General features: G+C 38.8%; 1 protein-coding gene across 4 annotated transcripts in view; it reads right to left on the reverse strand.

Annotated features, from left to right (window-relative positions):
• The window catches only part of SEMA3F (semaphorin 3F), a 148,198-nt gene that overhangs the window by 25,556 nt on the left and 103,115 nt on the right, over positions 1–19,527 (reverse strand). For 2 of the 4 annotated variants that reach the window (XM_087924095.1, XM_087924096.1), the window contains exons 5-8: positions 16,802–16,921; positions 13,307–13,396; positions 8,149–8,242; positions 5,410–5,529 (exon numbers count right to left, since the gene is read on the reverse strand). In XM_087924095.1, coding sequence (XP_087780221.1) covers positions 5,410–5,529; positions 8,149–8,242; positions 13,307–13,396; positions 16,802–16,921 — 424 coding nt within the window. The remainder of the gene's footprint in view (positions 1–5,409; positions 5,530–8,148; positions 8,243–13,306; positions 13,397–16,801; positions 16,922–19,527) is intronic. The other 2 variants (XM_087924097.1, XM_087924098.1) reach the window with 1 other exon arrangement.

Genomic DNA, 19,527 nt, shown 5'->3' on the forward strand with positions numbered 1-19,527 from the left:
AATTTTTTTCTTACATTTTGGGTTTTTTTTTTTTTTACAGTGGCCTTTTGGGTGTTCACAAGAGGAGATGGAGACATGTTAATTTCCTGCTTTGGCTCTCTTGAATTGTGAAGCCTGCCATACACAACCCACAGTCTTGGGACTCTGAATCCATAGATCTGTATTCCTTGAATGTCTATTTAAAAACTCATTGAAATTAGTGACCACAACCATATATTGTGGTGATGGATTCATAGCTTAATTACATGCTGTGTAAAGACTCAGCTTTTTCTTAAAGGGAAAGAGTCCCTGATCATTTTGATTGCCCTCTTCTGCATTTTTTCAGCTTTGTTACCCTGTTTCTCCAACAATATGGCCTCCCCCAATAGGAAGTCCCAGCATGTTTTATAGGCGTGAAATGAAATTAAGCCCCTCCCCCCAAATTAAGGCCTATATTAAAACATGCAAAATGGGGGGAAATGGCAGGGGGCTTGCGGTTAGGAAGTACTTTTGTTGCACACCCAGATTTGGTGCTGCCTGCGTTGACCCCGATACGAAGTGCCCCACCAACGCCGAGGTCAACATCCAAGCCATCGCCACCCGCCCACCTGAAGATGCAAGGGGAGGGGATTAAGTCACCCCCTGAAAAGACGGCCTAGCCATTTTTTCGGGGCTCAAAAAAAAACAACAAGACCCGGCTTTATTATATGAGAAACACGGTATAAATCTTTTTCAAATGTGGCCACCAGAATTGTACACAATATTGTAGATGTGGATGTATAGTTTTGTATAAGAACATTGCTACGCCGATAGTTTGATTTTTTAGTCCCTTTCTTACTGACTTTTAGCATGCAATTTGCCTTAAAGGTTTAACTCTGTAAATTAATTATGATTTAAACAGTTTACACTTAATGAGGAGATAAAGAATTATTTACTCACACAGCAGTGCTTGAAAGAGTGAACAGGAATGCATAGATAAAACTGCTGAGGTAGTGTTTCTCAAAATTTAGGCAACAAAACTGTTCCAAATTTGTTAGTTCTGCGTTCCCTTATCTAAATAGAGACCACACTCATTGCTTTATTTCTTGCATCAGCTTATTTTCTGTTGAGCTCCTATAGACCCATCCTATGTATTAGCATTAAAAAAAAAGGTGTCCACGGCAGTTTAGCTGCACATAGGATGGTTAAGAAAAGAAATGAAGCTTCTTTTCAGATAATATATGACAGTTCTTCATTGCATGGTTTGGGCTACATTCAGAAAAACAACAATAACTTAGAAGATTCAGAATTTATTTGGACATAGTCTATGTTTTCAGGGGAGGTCAGCAGAATATTGCTCTCATGTAAGTTGTTCAATTCTGCAGGTCCATTTGTGGACACCTGTTTTCTTTTCAGTTGAAGATAACCAAAATTGGGCTATCATGTCAAACTCTAAAATCTATATTGCTGAACTTGTTTTCACCAGGGTTCCTGCTACAATGGAAAGGTCATTTCCATCGTTGCCATTACAAAATCCTCACTAAACATCAAAATAGCTTTTGCACTGTCACAAAGAGTTCATGAAGTTTTATTCAGTCATGGCTTCAGTGTAGCCACTCATACGGTACCTTCATTTAGCAAAATGCATATATGGCCTGCTGGCAATATGTTTTGCTTCCATCACAAAGTGCTGGAATTATTAGATTATTTATAGGTTCTATTCACAGATCGTCTAAGTCAAAAAATTTCCTTTTAGCTATTTGTTGGCAACTGTAATATGATCTTAATTAAATTAATATAATAATCTGAAACTATAATTTTGTTTAAATTTCTGTGTTTAAGCCTTTATAGAAATTTCTACAGACTCCTCTCAATTCTACTAGATGTTTGGTAAATCATCTTTTTACTTTAATTTTAGTTTAGGGTATCTTTGGATCAGTTCATGACTTTTAGAGCTAGAAATATTTCATTAAAATATTTAAATCGATGCCAAGCAGTGGTAGATGACTTCATAAAATACTTTAGGTGTATTTGATGCTGGTATATACCAAAATCTTTTTTCATACTACAACTAAAATTCTTCTTTCGTGTGGACCTGCTCTGAATTTTCCAATGCCAGAATGCGATGCTTTAAAACATTGTTTTTGCATCCTTGCTAAACTGCCACAGTTTGCAAGTCCACAATCCCATACAAGTAGTCCTCGATTTACAACCACAATTGAGCCCGGAATTTATGTTGCTAAGTGAGAAATTTGTTAAATCAGTTATGCCCATTTCATGACCTTTCTTGCCACATTTGTTAAGTGAATCACTGCAGCTGTTAAATTAGCAATCAGGTTATTAAGTGAATCTGGCTTCCCCATTGACTTTGCTTGTCAGAAAGTTGCATAAGATAATCACATAACACCAGGACACTGCAACTGTCATAAATATGAACCAGCTGTCAAGCATCTGAATGTAAATCACGTGACCATGGGGATGCTGCAATGGCCATAATTGTGAAAAATGGTCATAAATCACTTTTTCCAGTGCTGTTATAAGTTGAGGACTACTAGTACTTTAACTAGCATAAAGTAAAAACGCAGAGAATGTAGAGTTGGTAACTATAGCAATAGCACTTAACTTATATACCACTTTACAGTGCTTTACAGCTCTCCCTAAGCAGTTAACAGAGTCAGCATATTGCCTCCAACAATCTGGCTCCTCATTTTACTGATCTCAGAAGGATGGAAGGCTGAGTCAACCTTGAGCCTAGTGGGATTCAACCTGCCAAATTGCAGTCAGCTGGCAGTCAGCAGAAGTAGTTTTGTAATACTGCACTCTAGCCACTGCGTCATTGAGGCTCTTTTTATCACACAAGGACAGTCTAGGTTTGTGAAGACTATAGAGTTAAAAGATGGTAAGGGGAAAACCTATAAAACTGCTATAAAAAGCGCTATTAGATTAACTAAAATTAAAGTTTAGCTAAAATTCATTTGATGAATCAAGTATAGTAAGATAATAAACTGTGCTATCTAAAAGAAACTAAAGAACAAAAAACTAAAAGAACAAAAAAGCTGCATTAGAATTTGCAACTACAGGTTAGAGATAGCTATTATGTAACACTCAGGCATGCATTGAGCATGACTGGTTCTAGCCAGCAGTCCAATTCCTAGGAAGTTTTGCAGGTTGTTGGGCAGAACTTGGCAACAGTATGCGTTTGTGCATTATGTGGTAATCAAAATATAGCCTGTAAATGTAAGATTGGTTTGCATGGCCTGGCAAACCTAGCTAGTGAGGGATGTCTATGTAAAACAGGCAGAAGAAGAAGAAGAAGACATGCTTGGAGTTTTTTCACTTGCCTGGGATTGTGTAGGCAGAAATACACTGGGAAGTCTTCGTATATCTTCTATTGCATGCAGCCAAATAGAGAGCACTGCATTGAGCATATCAAGTCCCCTCATTTCTTTTCCTCATTGAAGTCATGGCATGTTTTGTAAATCCAAACTGATTATTTTGATGTCCATTTCCAATAACCTTCCCAATTTGTACTAAACATCCCTTTGTAGGAGATTCTTCCATAAGATTTATGTTGCTGCAAGAACACCTGTTCACTTTCAAAGCCTTCTAAGGATTTCTAAGGAGGCTTGCAATTTGGACAAGTTTGGTTATTTTCTTTAGAGCATCTGTAGTACGAATTGCCAAGCAGCCCATGTAATCCAGCATTGCTTACAACGATAGGTCTCTTCAGGTTACTAAAATGATATTCCTCTAAACATGATACTCAGCCTCAGTTTACTCAGCTGCTTGTTCTGTTCCTTAACAGCTGGAGTTGCAGCCAACAGGAGGCTAAGATCTTTTCTTATTGGCTCCCATTCCAGAATGCACGCTGGAGAAGATGTGGCAAGGGATTAAATGCTCTGGATCAGTTATCAGAATTGACAAGAGTACAAACCTGCCCTTTACCGGCAAATTTGCAAGGAAGGGTAATGCCAGACACAGCCTTCTTTTGAATTAACAGAAGGGGGAGATATGTCACGGGCATGGAAGCAAACAAAGGGGCCTCCCAGCTGATAATAGTTGTACTCCTCCCCAGCTGGCTAAACAAAATTATATAAAGGTCATTTGTCGCTTAGGACAGTTATGTCACCTTCCGCAATCTGATCTGCTAAGCGTAAACAAATTAGCGTTTGCAGATTACTGCACTCTGCTCTACATGGGGCTGCCCTTGAAGATCAGCCAGAGGCTACAGCTGATCCAGAATGCAGCAGCCTAGGCAGTGACGGATGTGGTGTGGTATGTAACACTGCTGCCCACGTAACACTGCTGCTCCACAAGCTGGCTTGTTTGCCTCTGGGCTTCCTGGTGAATTCCAGGGACTGGTTATCATCTATGAAGCCTGGATCTTTGAGATCTATCTCCCCTTGTTTCTGCACATCTGGTAAGTTTGTGCAAAGTAGACACCCTCAAGGTTTACTCTATTTGTTCAACTATTTGGACCTGTCCTCTACAATTGTATCTCCCTAGAGATCCATATGGCTCCCACTCTAATGATGTTCCAAAACAGGCAGGAGCCTTTGCTGTTCTCCCAGGCCTTGGGAACCTCTTTCAATTGTTTTGTGTTGATTTTTTCCTTCTTCTAGACCTCTATCATTGGGGTTTTTAAAATATTTTATTGCTTTTGCTTTTAAAATATAAGCCATCCAGAGTTGTTTGGCATTGAGCAACATCAGATAAACAAATATGTGTTCCCCAAGCACTGTGCTTTTTGAACCACCCGCCCATGAGGCATTTCAGATCTGTGCATGCTACAAGCATGAAAAAAAATATATGAAAGAACTCTATCCCATTTTTTTGGACCTAGATAGACAGTATGAGCAAAGGATAATAGAACAGAAAGAAGGAATCAATGTATTGTGTCTATCACATGAAAGAGGGTATAGCAGAAGGATATGTAGAGTGTCATGGGAATGGAAGTATAACAAAAAAGACCCACAGGGCACCAAGAAGGGAGATTGGATCCAATGAGCTTAATGAAGATTCGTAACTGAGTTAGGAGCAGGCTGTATATATGGATAAATAAAAGAAACCAATCATAGAAAGTTGATATGGCACGATACCATAGACTTTGAAGAAATCGGGTCTGGAGAGTCATATGCCACATTGTGCATTGGCAGAGGGGATTTAAAAATAAGGAAGGAGATTGCTGGGTGCTCCCACAAGCATAATGATAGCAAATTAGTGTATCGTTGTGCCAAGTGGTATTTCTTTCTTAAAGGAACAGAGGGCAATCAAAAGAAAGTGAAGGTATTCTGCACAGACAATGTTTCTGTTGCTCCTCAGGCAGAAAAAATATTTTCAAGAAATCAGTTTCACCCCAGAGTGTGGCCTGTACACTGGACTCAGTTGTCGAACACCATTTCCTTTTCTGTCCTCCCTCACAAACTCTGTTGTGTTATGCCCCTCACTTACCATTGAGCCAACGAGAGTTGTACTGGTCAGTTCTCATGGCAGTCTGCTTGCCCAAAGTGCGGAAGATGGCTGCATCTGTGCCCATGAAGTCAATGTAGACACCAGCATAGAGGTCTTCATCTGTGAGCAAGGGTCAAAAATAGGGGGAGGAGGAGGAAGAGAACACAATTGTTCTGTTCTAAGGGATGCCATATTGATTTCTTCTCATTACTGTATTGACATTTTGGCAGAGTGTCCTGGAAAAAGTTGCCCAATACAATTTTCGTGTTGAGGGTATTAGGGCTGGAAAAGTTAAATTATACGATGATAAATGACCCTCTATTCTAGGAACAAAGCAAGGATACTCTATTCGGCTGGGAAGCCCATTTACTCATTCCACTGATTTGCTGAATGAAAGATAACAAAGGAACCCAGAATGTCTACAAACAGAAGAGAGCACTGTCTGCATTTTTATATACTATTCTATGAAAAGAGCAGAAGAAGATTAGAAAGGAGCTTCCCCTGGCCTCCTCCCCTACACAAAAATTGTGGGTGGCAACCTAAACATGAATTGAATATTGGGAAGGGAAACATGTTTAGGGAGATTATTCCCTGGTCCACCTTAGAAAACAGGAACAGGAACTTTTAATGACGATTTTGGTGTTTAACATAAAGTCAAGAGAAGAAGAAACTGAATCCAAAAGTTATTTTTCCTGAATGGGACCAACCATCACAATGCTGAAGTGTGTGGAATGGGGATATTATCAACATATTTCCCCTGTCACAGTTTTGCCTTTAGTCACAAGACCTGCTGCTTAGGTTAGTGCTTCAATAGGCAACCTAAATTTTAAATGCTGTACATGCAGCTAGCAGTAGAAGGGACTGTGTAGCCCATATCTCAAAAGAGAGTAATACTGTGCAAAATGATATGGGAAAGAGGAAGAGTGAAGGACAGAGATATCCTTACTTTTCCCTAATTCCCATGCCCTGTCCCAAGCTGCCTGCAAAGATAACCCCACCGAATCCCTATATTCAGAAGATAAGTTTAATTCAAACTTAAAAGTCTTTTAAATGTTTCATTAATGAGTCCAAGGCCAAGCTCTTAGTTTCTGCCAAATTATAAAGAGGGCTAGGAAACTAAAGGCAAGAAGAAGCCCAGGGTGTGTACTGTAGGTCTTGTTCTACTAATCCCTCACCTCCACTTAAAGACTTAAAACACTGTTGGGGCAAAAAGCAAACATATTTTTTAGTGGGCAGTTTTGTTAAGCAAACATGCAAGGGAAGCATGTGTGTATGGAATATGGGTCTTTTCTGCTGATGCTACTGTTCCAAAGCTCATAACAGAGGACTTCGTAAATGGTATTAGCAAGGTTGCTCATCAGGCCCTGATGCACTGGCACAGGGGCACAGTTCTTGCTTTTCCCAAACTGGGGGCTCCCAGCTGCTGCCAAATTAATTTTAAACTTTAGGGCTTGTCCTGTAAATGGATACTGGTGTCTGGACAAAATCAGAGGCTGGCAAGCCACATCAAGGGGCTGGGAGATTTGTGGGAAGCAAAAACTCTGGCCAGTCCTGGAACTGATGGGAGGAGAGGGAAATACAGTGCAGCTGTTGTACCAGTAGTTAATGTGGGGTAGGCGGGACAACGATACCACCCCTAATGATCTCCCTGCTGTGAACTTCTGTAACTCCAGCTCTCTTCCTAAGGAAAAGATCTGTGGAGCTGGAGTTCACCTATAAGAGATAGAGAAGACAGGAAAGGGAAAGGGAGACACTGCTTAGCCAAAGTTCAGAGAAGGTCCATGCTTGGAATCGACCTGCAGGTGCATAAAGCAGAAAAGTCTGCATGAGGCAATGGAGGATAAAAACCAATGTTCCTCCCCTTCTCTTTCATATGGCCAAACACACACTCGGTTGATTATCGAAAGATGAAGCAAGAAGGTTAAAACTGCAAAAAGAAATTATGGCAACTCTGCATGATCAGTGGAATTAAAAAGGATTCAGCATCCTGATGTCTTTAAAGCCCTATATTGTTTGGGACCAAATATTTAACAAAACATCTCCCATGTGCCGTGAGATCAGCAGCATATACAGTTATTAAATCATAATACTATTTATCTCAATGCTTGATGAATTCTCTGGGAACTTAACCACATCCAGTGGTGATCTCTTGGGCATATAGTTTCTGCAATGTTGAAGGGCCTAAAGTCTTTGTTACTTTTACAAAGTTTGCTCATACTCACCTTTAAAATGAACTCTTGAGCCTTGTTCATTTTAATTATTAGTTCTTTCATTTTTATTTGCTATCTTGACTGTTTCTAATGCTTTGAATTGTGACAGAATAATAGTTGATAGCTCTGCTAATTATCTATAAAATTCCATATTAAATCATTACAATTTAATGATTGTAAGCCACCTAGAGTCACCTCCAGATGAGAGGGGTGGCATATAGGTTGAATAAATAAATAAGAATTAATTCAGTGTTTAGGTCAATAGGAGAACCTATATTTTGCTTCTTTAATAAGCAAAAATGAACGAGCATAATCTACATAGTTTTCACTCCATTTCTTTTTAAGAATTCTTAGGAACTCATTGAGTTTAAAAATATCTTACTACCAACTTTTTGGGTGCTTTTAAAAAGATCTAGAATTTTGTGGCTCCTTCAAATGCAAGGAGGTACCAGAGTATTCATTTAAAAGTTCTGTTGACTAATATATTACTCCCTAGAAAGACTGAATATTATACAGCCAAGAAACTCACTTATTAATGTTGATACTGTGTCCACCTTCGGGTCATATGAGCATTTCCCTTTGCCTGACTCCAACTTCTCTGGCTCTAAGTAGAATATATAATCCTGGAATAGAAGGCAAGAGATGGATATACCACCTGTGTTATCACACACCTTTATTCTGGATATCTCCAACCACCTCAGATATAAGGTACACATATATGAATTATAGAATGCAAAGTTATCTTGTTTGGGGGTAAGAATATTCATGCAATACAATTACAAACACTTGAATTTAGGCAATTCTGGCCCAGAATATGTCTGCCCCCTCAAAGTGGCCTTGAACCATTCATGAAAGCTGATTCTAGGGTAGATTAGTGGGGGCTACATCAGTTCATCATACAGAGCAGACACTTCCACACCACCACCATGCCATGGTGTCCTTTTTAAATGCTAGGTTTGTTTGAGAATGGAGAAAACCTCCAAACCATGTTTTAAGCTTAAACAAATGGTTCACCCCATAAAAGACAGCTCCCTTCCCATCAATGAGATCCATTGTAAAGCATAGTCCACATTTTCATTGTTCCATCAACATTGGGCCAGAAGGTCCAATGGCAGCAGAGAACTTACAGCAGGCACTGTTCTTAATGCATGTTTTAAATGGCCAATTGGGAATGTTTTCTTAGATGCTCTAAGTTTATTCCAGCAAGTGCAGTGCTTTTCATGTGCTACAGTTCTGATCAGTATTTCAGCCAGATCCTAGCTCTCCCGACCAGTTTATTTTGGAAATATTAATCAAGTCCCCCAAGTATCTGTTTTACATTTGAGTTGCCAAAATAACATTTTTTTGGACAAAATAAATCTGTTTGTGATAGGAAAAAGGAACAGTTAATATTAAAATGCTATTTTCTGCCAAGTTTTCCTGCATTCTGTTACGTTACAAGGCATTGCATGCAAAATATTACTTCTCGAGCTCGCCAAGTCATGGAATCATCATAAATCACATTCAAAGCAAAGAGAAGGAACTTCTTCAAGGAAGCCCATTTTCCCCCTTGTAATATTGACCTGCTATATCATATTTTTCAGACCATTGGCAGGCATGCAGAATTTTTCATTGCTTGTAAGCATTCAGTGGAGAGAAATAACTGCACTGTCCATGCAGATATTTGAGGAAAGTGTTTAGTTACTCTCAAATAATTTTTAAATGACATCCATCCACATATGGGACTGTTTAAATAATTCCGTGACACATTGTTTATGACAGTATCTGAATTGGTGCTGAGATGTAATTAGGAGATATTAAACTGAGATAAATTTGAATACAGCGAGAATCATCTCTCTCCACTAAATACTTCAGGGACCTTCAGATAACCATTAGTTGATTGTAACAAGCTGTATGAAAGAACACTTAATAGCAAATCTATCACATTTTTCTCTGAAGATACTCAAGAGCAGACAAACATGAATTGGGTTGATAAGATCCAGGCATGAGATGTCATGCTAAAAGTTTTAAAATAAATGACATTAATTACTCTCTCTCTCTCTGATATGGTATGTTGGGAGTCGCTGCTACTCTTGTTAAAGAGTTGTTGGAAAAGTCTGTAGATACATAAAGAGCCATGCAGATGTCCTTCCTAACCAGGGTGGCAGAATTCTTTTTTTTTTTTTGGAAAAACAGCAGTCTAGGTTTTGTTAATAAATTGTTGGAAATCTTTGCTTTACTGTGTTAGGACTATCAGGAAATAAAAAAGCAAATACTGTATAAACGTTCAGAGGCATTTTGTGTTTTGGCCGATTGATAGACACACTTGGCATAAAACTTAATATACCGTATTTTTCAGACTATAAGATGCTCCGAATGATAAGACGCACTAGCTTTGGGGGAGGAAAACAAGAAAAAAAAATCTGCCTCTCAGCAATTTGCCTCCTCCCAGTGATCGCAGGGATCGCCACTGCCTATCCCCGCCTCTGTGTGCCCCGTTTTTCAGCCTTTGAGTGTCCCATGGGATGCACGGAGGCTGAAAACAGGGCATGCAGAGGCCAAAAACAGGGCACATGGAGGCTGAAAATGGGGCACGTGGAGGCTGAAAATGGGGATGCGGTGATAGGCGATGGTGATCCCAGCAGACTGGAACAGCTGATTGTCGGTATTCTGGGAGGCAGATCCAACCGACAATCAGCTGTTCATGCTAAATCAGGCTGTGCTGAAGCTGACCATGCTGTCTGCTGTTTGCTGCAAGGAGGCAAATTTCTGGGAGGCAGAGGCCAAAGGGTGGGGGGGCTGGAGGGTGGGCGGGGCTTCAGCAACATTCACTGTATAAGACGCACAGACATTTCCACCCACTTTTGAGGGGGAAAAGTGCGTCTTATACAGCAAAAAATACAGTAACTTTTAATTCCCTCTGTTTATTTGATCCATCTTGAAATAAATATGACAGGGACATCACTGTTTTATACTATGAATCTCTTTAGGGGAAATCCATATTGAAATGTTAAAATAAATTTTATCAGAAATATTAACAAAGCCATTTCAAAACAAAAGTAAATTCAAAGTCAGTTAAGAGGCACAACTGGACTTTTATTAGCCATGTAAAATATGGTGTGCAATGTGTTTTTTATAGTTTACAATACAGTTGTCCAACCTTTTGGCTTGCCTGGGCCACACAGAGTGAAGAGGAATGATCTTGGGCTGCATATACAATATAGTTAATCTATATAAATAAAAAACTTCATTAAAAATATTTTTAATTATCTTATGGAGCTGCATTACTAGCTGCCCAAGACCTCATGTGGCCATAGATTGAACATTGTTGATTGATAACATGTTTTTCTGTATTTTATAGTCAAAAGCTCAAATGTAGGCAGATAACCAGGCATTGTAGAGATATTGTTCAAGAACTGTGGTTATTAATAAATAATGCTGACAAAGATAATAATAGGTGCTTCTTGGATTCTTTACTGTCAACTCCCCAAATGGAAATCATAATTGTTTAACAGCTTTGCATCCAAAGATAAAGAGAGCATGAGGGGGAATGTGAGTTATATGGTTAAAATATTATCAGCAGGCTCCTCCTTTTGACAATATTCATACCACTAGGGTTTCATATAAATGCCATCTTAAAGAGGGATCTGTCTAAGCAAAATAAACTGTGGCCCAACTTTTCCTGAACAATTGCTAAAGTCAGCAATTTTTATTAAAAATGGGCTGAGTCAGTGTAAAGCACATAAAAGATGTTTGTTGGGATGAATGAACAAGGTGAAAGAATAGATGTGACTATGCCTATAAGGAACTGGAGAGCATATAGTCTCATTTGGGCTCCAAATGCCAAGTAATGTTAGCCTAGATAAAGCCCAGACACATCAAAATATTCTCAGAAATTCACACAGACAGAGCTTTTGAATAATAGCAGGGCTTTGGGAGAAAGTCCAGGGATCATTTTTCGTTTGGGACAAGGACAGTGGAAAGATCACCTTGCCACATGTATGAAGGAGGCCTCCCTTGTCTAGCTGCCCTTTTCTAATGGCAGAATATTTTTTTTTTCAGGGAAACTCCTTTGAGGACTATTTACCTCACCTATTTTCTCTAAAAGATATATATGTCTATGTATGTGTATATTTATGTGTATATGTATGTTTATGGATGGATGGATGGATGGATGGATGGATAGATAGATAGATAGATAGATAGATAGATAGATGATAAATAAATAGATAAATAGATTTATATACACATATATAGATGTGCATGTGTATACACACACACACACACATACACACACACACACACTGATGTGTATGTGTTCATCCATGTGTGTGTAAACACTTTTTCTATCTGTCTGAACAGAGTCACTATCAATTTTCTATGTATTTTGTCTATTTTAATAATAGAAGTCACTTGTTGAAAGGTGGAATATGAATATCTAAAGAAAAAGAATCTGCTCACTTAAAAGAACTACATTTGATGCCTTCAAGCAAGCCCACTAAATAAGTCAGACAATTTTTGTTTAAAATGCGTTCTTTAAATTCACCATAGGACTTTGTGAACTATGATGTTACAAAATAACATCAACACTTGAAATTAACCTGTTTGGAGAAATGTTTGAAAGTCTGGATTTTGTTCTAGAATGATTTAGTCATGCAACAGTTTGATATTATGCCTAAAAGAATCTGTCTGGCTTTAGAAAAGTTATTGTGCAGCCCTGCATATTCACCACGAACATTTTAGGTGCGTCACCTTGAACTCAATGTAGAAATCTGTTGCCAAATGTAAAAAGCACGAAGGATTTGTATCACACTGAAATCCAAGAAGAGACATATTAGGAAAGGGAACTCTTTAACTTTTTAACTTGTAAGTGTGAACTTTCTCCTCAACCCTGTTTTTTAATCTGTGCTTTTATTCATGTGTTTATATTGTTGTAAACCTCCAGAATCACTAAGGTGAGATGGGCAGTGTAGAAATCTGATAAATAAACAAATCTCATGGCCAGTAATTCTAAACCCCAGACTAAATTGACTACACAATTTACTTCCTTCCTTCCTTCCCTCCCTCTTTCCTCCGTCCCTCCTTTTCCAACAGCTAAAAAAAATAAATTTAGAATCTGTAATTGGGTACGCGTCCAGCTGGCTGATCCCCCAAATTAAAACATGCTCTTGTAAACAGCATCCAACCCCTTGGATCTTCCTCTCTGTTCATACTGTTAACATATGTTTATACAACATAGAGAAATACATCCCATCCACATCCCACCGTCACCCCCGCCTCCATTTTCAGCATGACTTTGATCCTTCCAAACTACTTGCAGCTTATGAGGCGGCCACTCTTCAGTTCAACATTTGCTTGAAATAAAAATCTCATGTGTCTACATTTCAAGTGGATGGATACAGGATCTTGTCCTGTATACTAAGGTCAAACATTTTGAGAGGCTTATTTCTTGACGCAAGTCTGTTGTGAGCCTGGGGAAGGAAGAATTAGTCTGAGAGAGGAGACGCAAGGAGAAGCTGTCCAGGAAGCGCGCTCATTGCTGGAGGGGCATGTGTCTATCCTGGCTACACTTGGCCCTCCCCCCCACCCCTTAATTGCCTGTTAGGTGCATGCCAGTTGAAAATGAAGGTTAGAGAGCCCAGGCTCGGGCATGCTAGGGAAGGAGCCATTTTGTCCTTGGGGAAGGACAGGCAGAGCGCAATTCCCACCTTGCGTTCCACTGGAGACGGGTGGAGGGAGGAGTCAACTGCTCTACTTCCCCGTCCTCCCTGCTGGATGGACTGGTTCAGCTCAAAAGCCTGAGGAGAGGAGGAGCAGAGAGTTAGCACTGGCAGCATCATCTGCCAGAGAAGCAGGAATGGCAGGGTCTGGCCAGAGAGCATGCAGAAGCTTCACTATCTCTGTCATGTACACATATTGAGACCAAGGTTGTCTTCATAAATAGTTATATCCTCTCTATGGTCTAAGTAGGGTAGTCAACTATTCTCCAGGGCTATCTGGAGAACGTCATACCTGGGTGGGTCAACACTGAGAACATCTGAGGCATCTCAAGTAAATTGTTGAAGTGCAGGACTAAATGATTTCACTGTATAATATATCTTTAACATTTTAAGGAGCATCTGGGGCTCCAGATGTTGCTGAATTACAATTTCCAGTGAACATGATCAATGAATAAGAACTATAAGATCATCAGGATCTGGTGGGCCATTAACTTGGTTTTTGCATAGAGATGTAAGCTGTAGTTAAAGACAGAATAAAGTATGAAGCAAAGATTTTCTTTTCTTTTCAATAATTGCTGTGCTTTTTGTTTAGATCTTGGGAAGAAAGGTCCTTTTTGAAGCATTAACAATATTTAAAATGGTACCTCATATTTCTTTTATCATGTAGCTACAACTGAAAGTCATAGCAGCAATATGGTATTAGAAACATATGACAGAAAATGGTCATGAGGTCTATTTTAAAATTAAACTAGGCAAAACCCTTGAGGGAAATGATTATGAGATGATAGTTTAATGGTGAAAACATTTTCCATCGCTATACAAGCAGTTTTCCTTTATATCATTTTTACGGATCAGTGATATCTAAAACCAGTAAGTCAAAACACAATACAATGAGAACCCCCCTTCAAAAAAACTATTACCGGTATGCTAAATGGCAAAGATAAGGGTGATGTTACATAAATTGATAAAGATGTACCAGTCCACATCGGATGGAGGTTATACAGACCCATTAATGTCAAAGATGGTGTCACTTATCTGTTAATTGAAAACTTGTCAACAACAGCAAAACCTCTGGTTGCTGGGAAATGAAACTTGGATAATGTTCTATTAATAGTAGAATAATGTCAATGTATATTTAATTTTCTTACAATCTTTCTCCTTTCTTACAATATTCTATTATTCTATTTCTTTGACATCTATTTCAGAAACCACAGATACTAAATCAGATCAACACGATTAATTCCAATACATAATTTACCTAATTAATCACCAGGTGTTTATATAGACCACTTTTAAAACTTTGCTATTTTTTTCTTCAAACTTTGTGGTCCTTTTTAAATGAGTTTCATATTATCTTTTCCAAAAAGATAAAATTCCATCCTCATAACAGAGCCTGTGAAACACAGCTCTTCTCAATTCCTGCCTTCTGGGGAATTTATACTGCAATCATCTTCCTGGTGGGACATAAATATATACTGAATTGGAAAAGAAGTTTTGAAAAGAAGTGTGTCTTCCATCATAGATCTAATTTCTAAAGTAGCTATGCATTCATAAACTTTTACATATGCTTCTCCCTGATTCACTCATGTTTCAGGCTTGGGATCATTGCAAAAATGAAAACAGTCCTCTGGTTCACCCCAATTATCAGTGGACAGAAAATAGAGGTGCATGGGCCATCATAATGCTTGAAATCTCTCATATCCTTTAAGCATAGAGGAAGAATATCCTAGTATGCACAAATGGTATGTACATCTCCTAGTACGTACAAATGGAAACATTCGTGATTGTGCATCTGTTACAGCAAACCTCTGGGAAATGTACTATGCGGTTGAACCTAGCATAGAAACCCTGATTGCTCTATTTTGCTTGGAAAAATGTTAGCATTGGCTGGAGAATGCCTGTATAACCATTTGTTTGGATGGACTTGAGCTCTGCTTAAGACTCCTGCTTTTGAGCTAACAAAAAAGGTAATTCTTGGTCCTGAATTTATAAACATTTTCTTAAGCAGGCACTTCAATCATTTCCAGGAAGACTTCCTGTAATTATGATAGTGTTATGCTCAGGTTAAGCATGGAAATGTTTTTGAGACCCCTAAAAATAGGGATCTCATTCTACTTGCAGTGTTTTACCATAAGGGGGAAAATAAAGATAAATTAAATATGAAAGTGTTTTCCAGATTTTAAGGGACTTCCCAGAGCCAACCAAAAACAAGCTTAAAATAGAATAAGCAACATTATGAACACTGATTTACAGAGCCAAATCATTCTCTAGGAGAGAGATTTTTCATTGTTTTTATGTACGATTCATTATTTGATTAAGAATTGTGCTCCTTTATGGCATGGTCTCTCTTGAGACTTACTAGTTCCAAAGATCCATAGGTGTACAGAAAGATGCCTAGTACAGTAGATGGGGCAAAGCATTATTGTCATTGTAGTCACTGATCCCAGCAATGGGGAGATCAAATGATGCTGGTAAGAGATACAGAACCAAAATATGAAATAAGTGTTTGATATAAATATGAACGGTGAGAGGCAGTCTCATGCTATGGGAAGCAGTCTGTATTACATAGTTATACTGCCCCATCTCCAATTCAGTTGTATATATAGTCCTGGGAATGGGCAGCAAAGACAATTTCCAATTCTTTCTTGAACAGAGAAATTTGCTCCACCAACCTGAAGTAAAGCAATACAACAGTGCAGCAATCCAAATGTCTTTCAGCAAGCTTTCATTAAAAGAAATGATAACGAAATACCAAACATGTCACACTAGGTCTGATTTCATAGTATATCAGCAGTCATGAGTACTAAAACACTACTCTAAATAGCAATATCTGAGTTAATGTTGCTGGATTTATAAATGGGCTCCACTTCGTAAGATTCTCAGAGGAGCCTTTTAAAGGGTTTTATTGAATAATTGATCTCTACCAGCTATATGAAGTATGGAAGCCATACAAAAGCTTTGAACTTTCTTTCTAAGAAGTGAATGCTCAGTAGATAGGAAGAATGGTTCAATACCTCTATTTTAAAGAGGACATACTAAATTGCAACAAGAATACGAATGATGTCAGCTAGTATTTTACTTTATCCCTATCTCATATCCTACATATTTGTCTCCTTTTTCTCACCGGGCAAGTCACTGTAACACTGTGACTATAGAGACTACAACTGATAAGATTCAGGCTTACATATTCACTTATACAGGGGATGAACGAGCATCTTTAGGCCAGTGTCAAGTCTTAGAGGAGAACTTAGGGCACATTATCTTACACCTTTGGGGTTAAACGTGGGGATAAAGGAATAAAGGCTCGGTCTCAGTGCTTAAAGCCAGAAACCAGCCTCTGGTGGCTTGCTACCCCGACCAGGATCAATGGGAGCATAATTCTGCTGGATTCTGCTCTTCTAGGGTAGCCTGAGGCCACTTCCAGATGCTTCCCTATTACCAATCTGCATGCCGATCTAGTCATACACTGTAACATCACCTCACCTGTGCTTTGCGACCCCGGTTGACAAAGGTGCAGACAGGATTATATGCGCCAGTGCCACAGACATACAAGTGTGTTCGATTCCAGGGCTGGATAAGTCGTATGAAGTTCCCACACTCACCCTAGAAGACAAATGGAACATTAACTTAAGCCTCCTACAAAACTGCATCTACTTCAAGAAGGGGAGGAGAGCAATTGCATCCTTTCTTCATCACAACCCAGTGGAAGATTCAGATGTACAAGGTCCTCTGCAGGAAATGGCTTTACTATTAAAGAAAGCTCCTTGTGCATTGCAACAAGCAAGTCCTATGGACAGGTACTTATGTGCATTGAGCGGTCACTGAAGTGGCACTTCTGAGCAAATAAGGCCTGGTGCCCCTTTAGAATCAGCAAATATACATTTTGAAGCATTCCTTCCAATGAGATTTTGAATGTTTCTGCAAAGCAAATTTTCTGCATGCCCTATTTATGGTGCTTTCTCTTCCCCCCGCTTTTAAAGAACTTTGAATTATTCCCCATTTCAGAGCCAACATTCCTTTTTTCGTGTCTTATGCTACAGCATAGTTGTAACTGAAACAGACTATAAATGGTGCAGGTCAAAGCTTTCCTCCTTGTCCTTGGCAATTTTTCTAAAGTCTGAGAAAATAACAGTCGTACAATTCCAGAGAACTATCTCGGTGTCAGGATGGCAGATGCCAGACTCCTGGTCCTGCTTATTTTCAAACATGGAAGATGACCTGAATGCAAATGCATGAAAGGAAAATCCTTCTTATGGACCCAAAAGAAGACTTTCTGATTTTATTGGTCCTGGGGAGAAAGGAAAAGAACTCCAGTAAAGCTTGTCTGGCTCCCGACTTGTTAAACCAGTGATTTTTCAACCTTGGTAACTTCAGGATGTGTGAATTTCAATTCTCAGAAATCCCCAGTCAGCACAAATGATAGCTATAGTGTATAAGTGTATTAAAAAGGAGTGTATGTATGTATATGTGTATAATGTTTACATTATGTAATTATAATTATACTCATTTTTAGCACTTGATATGTCTTTTTATTACGTATGATTTTGCATCTTGTTTCTTTTGTTTTTTTTTCTGACAGTATGTGAAATGCAACAAAATTATTTTAAAAACTCCCAGAATTCCCCAGCCAGCGCACAATAAGAAAGTTCTTGTTGTTTGTTGTTATTGATATTAATATTGATGTTGTTGTTGTTGTTGTTGTTGTTGTTGTTATTATTATTATTATTATTATTATTATTATTATTATTATTATTCAGTGAAGCCTAAGTAAGGAAGATAATGTCATACTGGTAATTTTTCATCTTATTTAATCTTCCTTTTTTAGCAATTGCACAAAGATAAATGTGATGCTTTTTGACAGCTTAAATGGCACTGTATTTCGAGATAGTGAGGACCATTCAGAAACCTTCTGAAGTTCTCTCTATCCTTATTCAGAAGGAGAAACTGATGACTAGGATGGCTTATTTAATGGAGTGGCTCTGATAGAGTGATATTTCTCATTCTCAGAAACTTTTAAGATGTATGACCTTCAACTCCTAGAATTCCCCAGCCACCACGCTAGGGGATTCTGGGAGCTGACGAGCATACATTGTAAAGTTGTCAAGGTTGAAAAATACCGCATTAAACAGTGTGAAGGGCTTGGAAACCCCTTGGCTAATGAAACTTATACTGAATATTTAGTAAGTGACAATGGAGAACACCAGAGAATAAGCAGAGAATTCACAGCATGGGGCAAGGCCTAAGCTTATTAATTAATTGGATCTAGGACCAGGATTGAAACATAAAGCAGTGTGCCTGAGCATGGAGTCCCATTTCCTCTTCACAGCTCATGTTTCCTCCTTGCCTTATGCCTCAGTCTGGAGAATCTCAGCTGGAGCCAAGGGTAATGAAGTTCAAGAGGAAGGGAAATATGCAAGCAAATGCAGCTTCCTTTGCTCTGGGCATTTGGCTCCTCTGAAATTAAACCCCAAACAGTAGTAGCTGAGAGATCTCAACAAGACAGAGTTCAAGGACAGTTGGTCAAAAGGCCAGCTAGGCCTTGCAGGAAACAGCTTGGTAACCTCTAACCTTGCTTCCTTCTACCAAGACAAACAAATAATAATAATTAGCATGCATTATTACTAAGCAACTTAGTTCTGGCTGAAACATATTTTCCTGGTTCCTACAATTTAATGCTGATAAAGCTTCTTCATCTGATTATGTTCCATGCACAGAAGTTAAAAAAAAAACATTTTCAGGCACAAAACCTCGAGAAATTGCCAGGTTGGGGCTCATGAGCTTTAGTCACATTCATTTGCATGTCATGCACACCAACATATCCTTCAGTTAAACAAGGTCGCTGGAGTAAGATAGGCTTCTCCTTCCTCACTACTCATGCTACTGTAGGCTGCTGTCATTACCAGATGAACACCAGAGATTTCTTCCTGCCAATTTCCTGATCAGTTAGTATTGAGCAAAATGGGCAACATTCCTAGCAGATCTGTTGGCCCCAGGTAGTCAAAGATTGCATGCTGCATAATCCACAAGCTGTCCTCCATTCTGCACTGATCTGCTGTCTTCGGATCAAAAACCGAAACCACCACTTTTAGCCCTTATTTTGTCCTCTTATAAAAGATATGGGGAAATGCAGGTGTACAACTGCTGTCAATTCTTGTGTCAACTCATAAAATATTTCTATGGTCTTTTTAGAGCTGCCAACAGAAAGGGAG

The sequence above is a fragment of the Pseudonaja textilis genome, chromosome 2 (genome assembly GCF_049901715.1).
Source record: "Pseudonaja textilis isolate UNSWEBS1 chromosome 2, rPseTex1.2, whole genome shotgun sequence".
Lineage (NCBI taxonomy): Eukaryota > Metazoa > Chordata > Lepidosauria > Squamata > Elapidae > Pseudonaja > Pseudonaja textilis.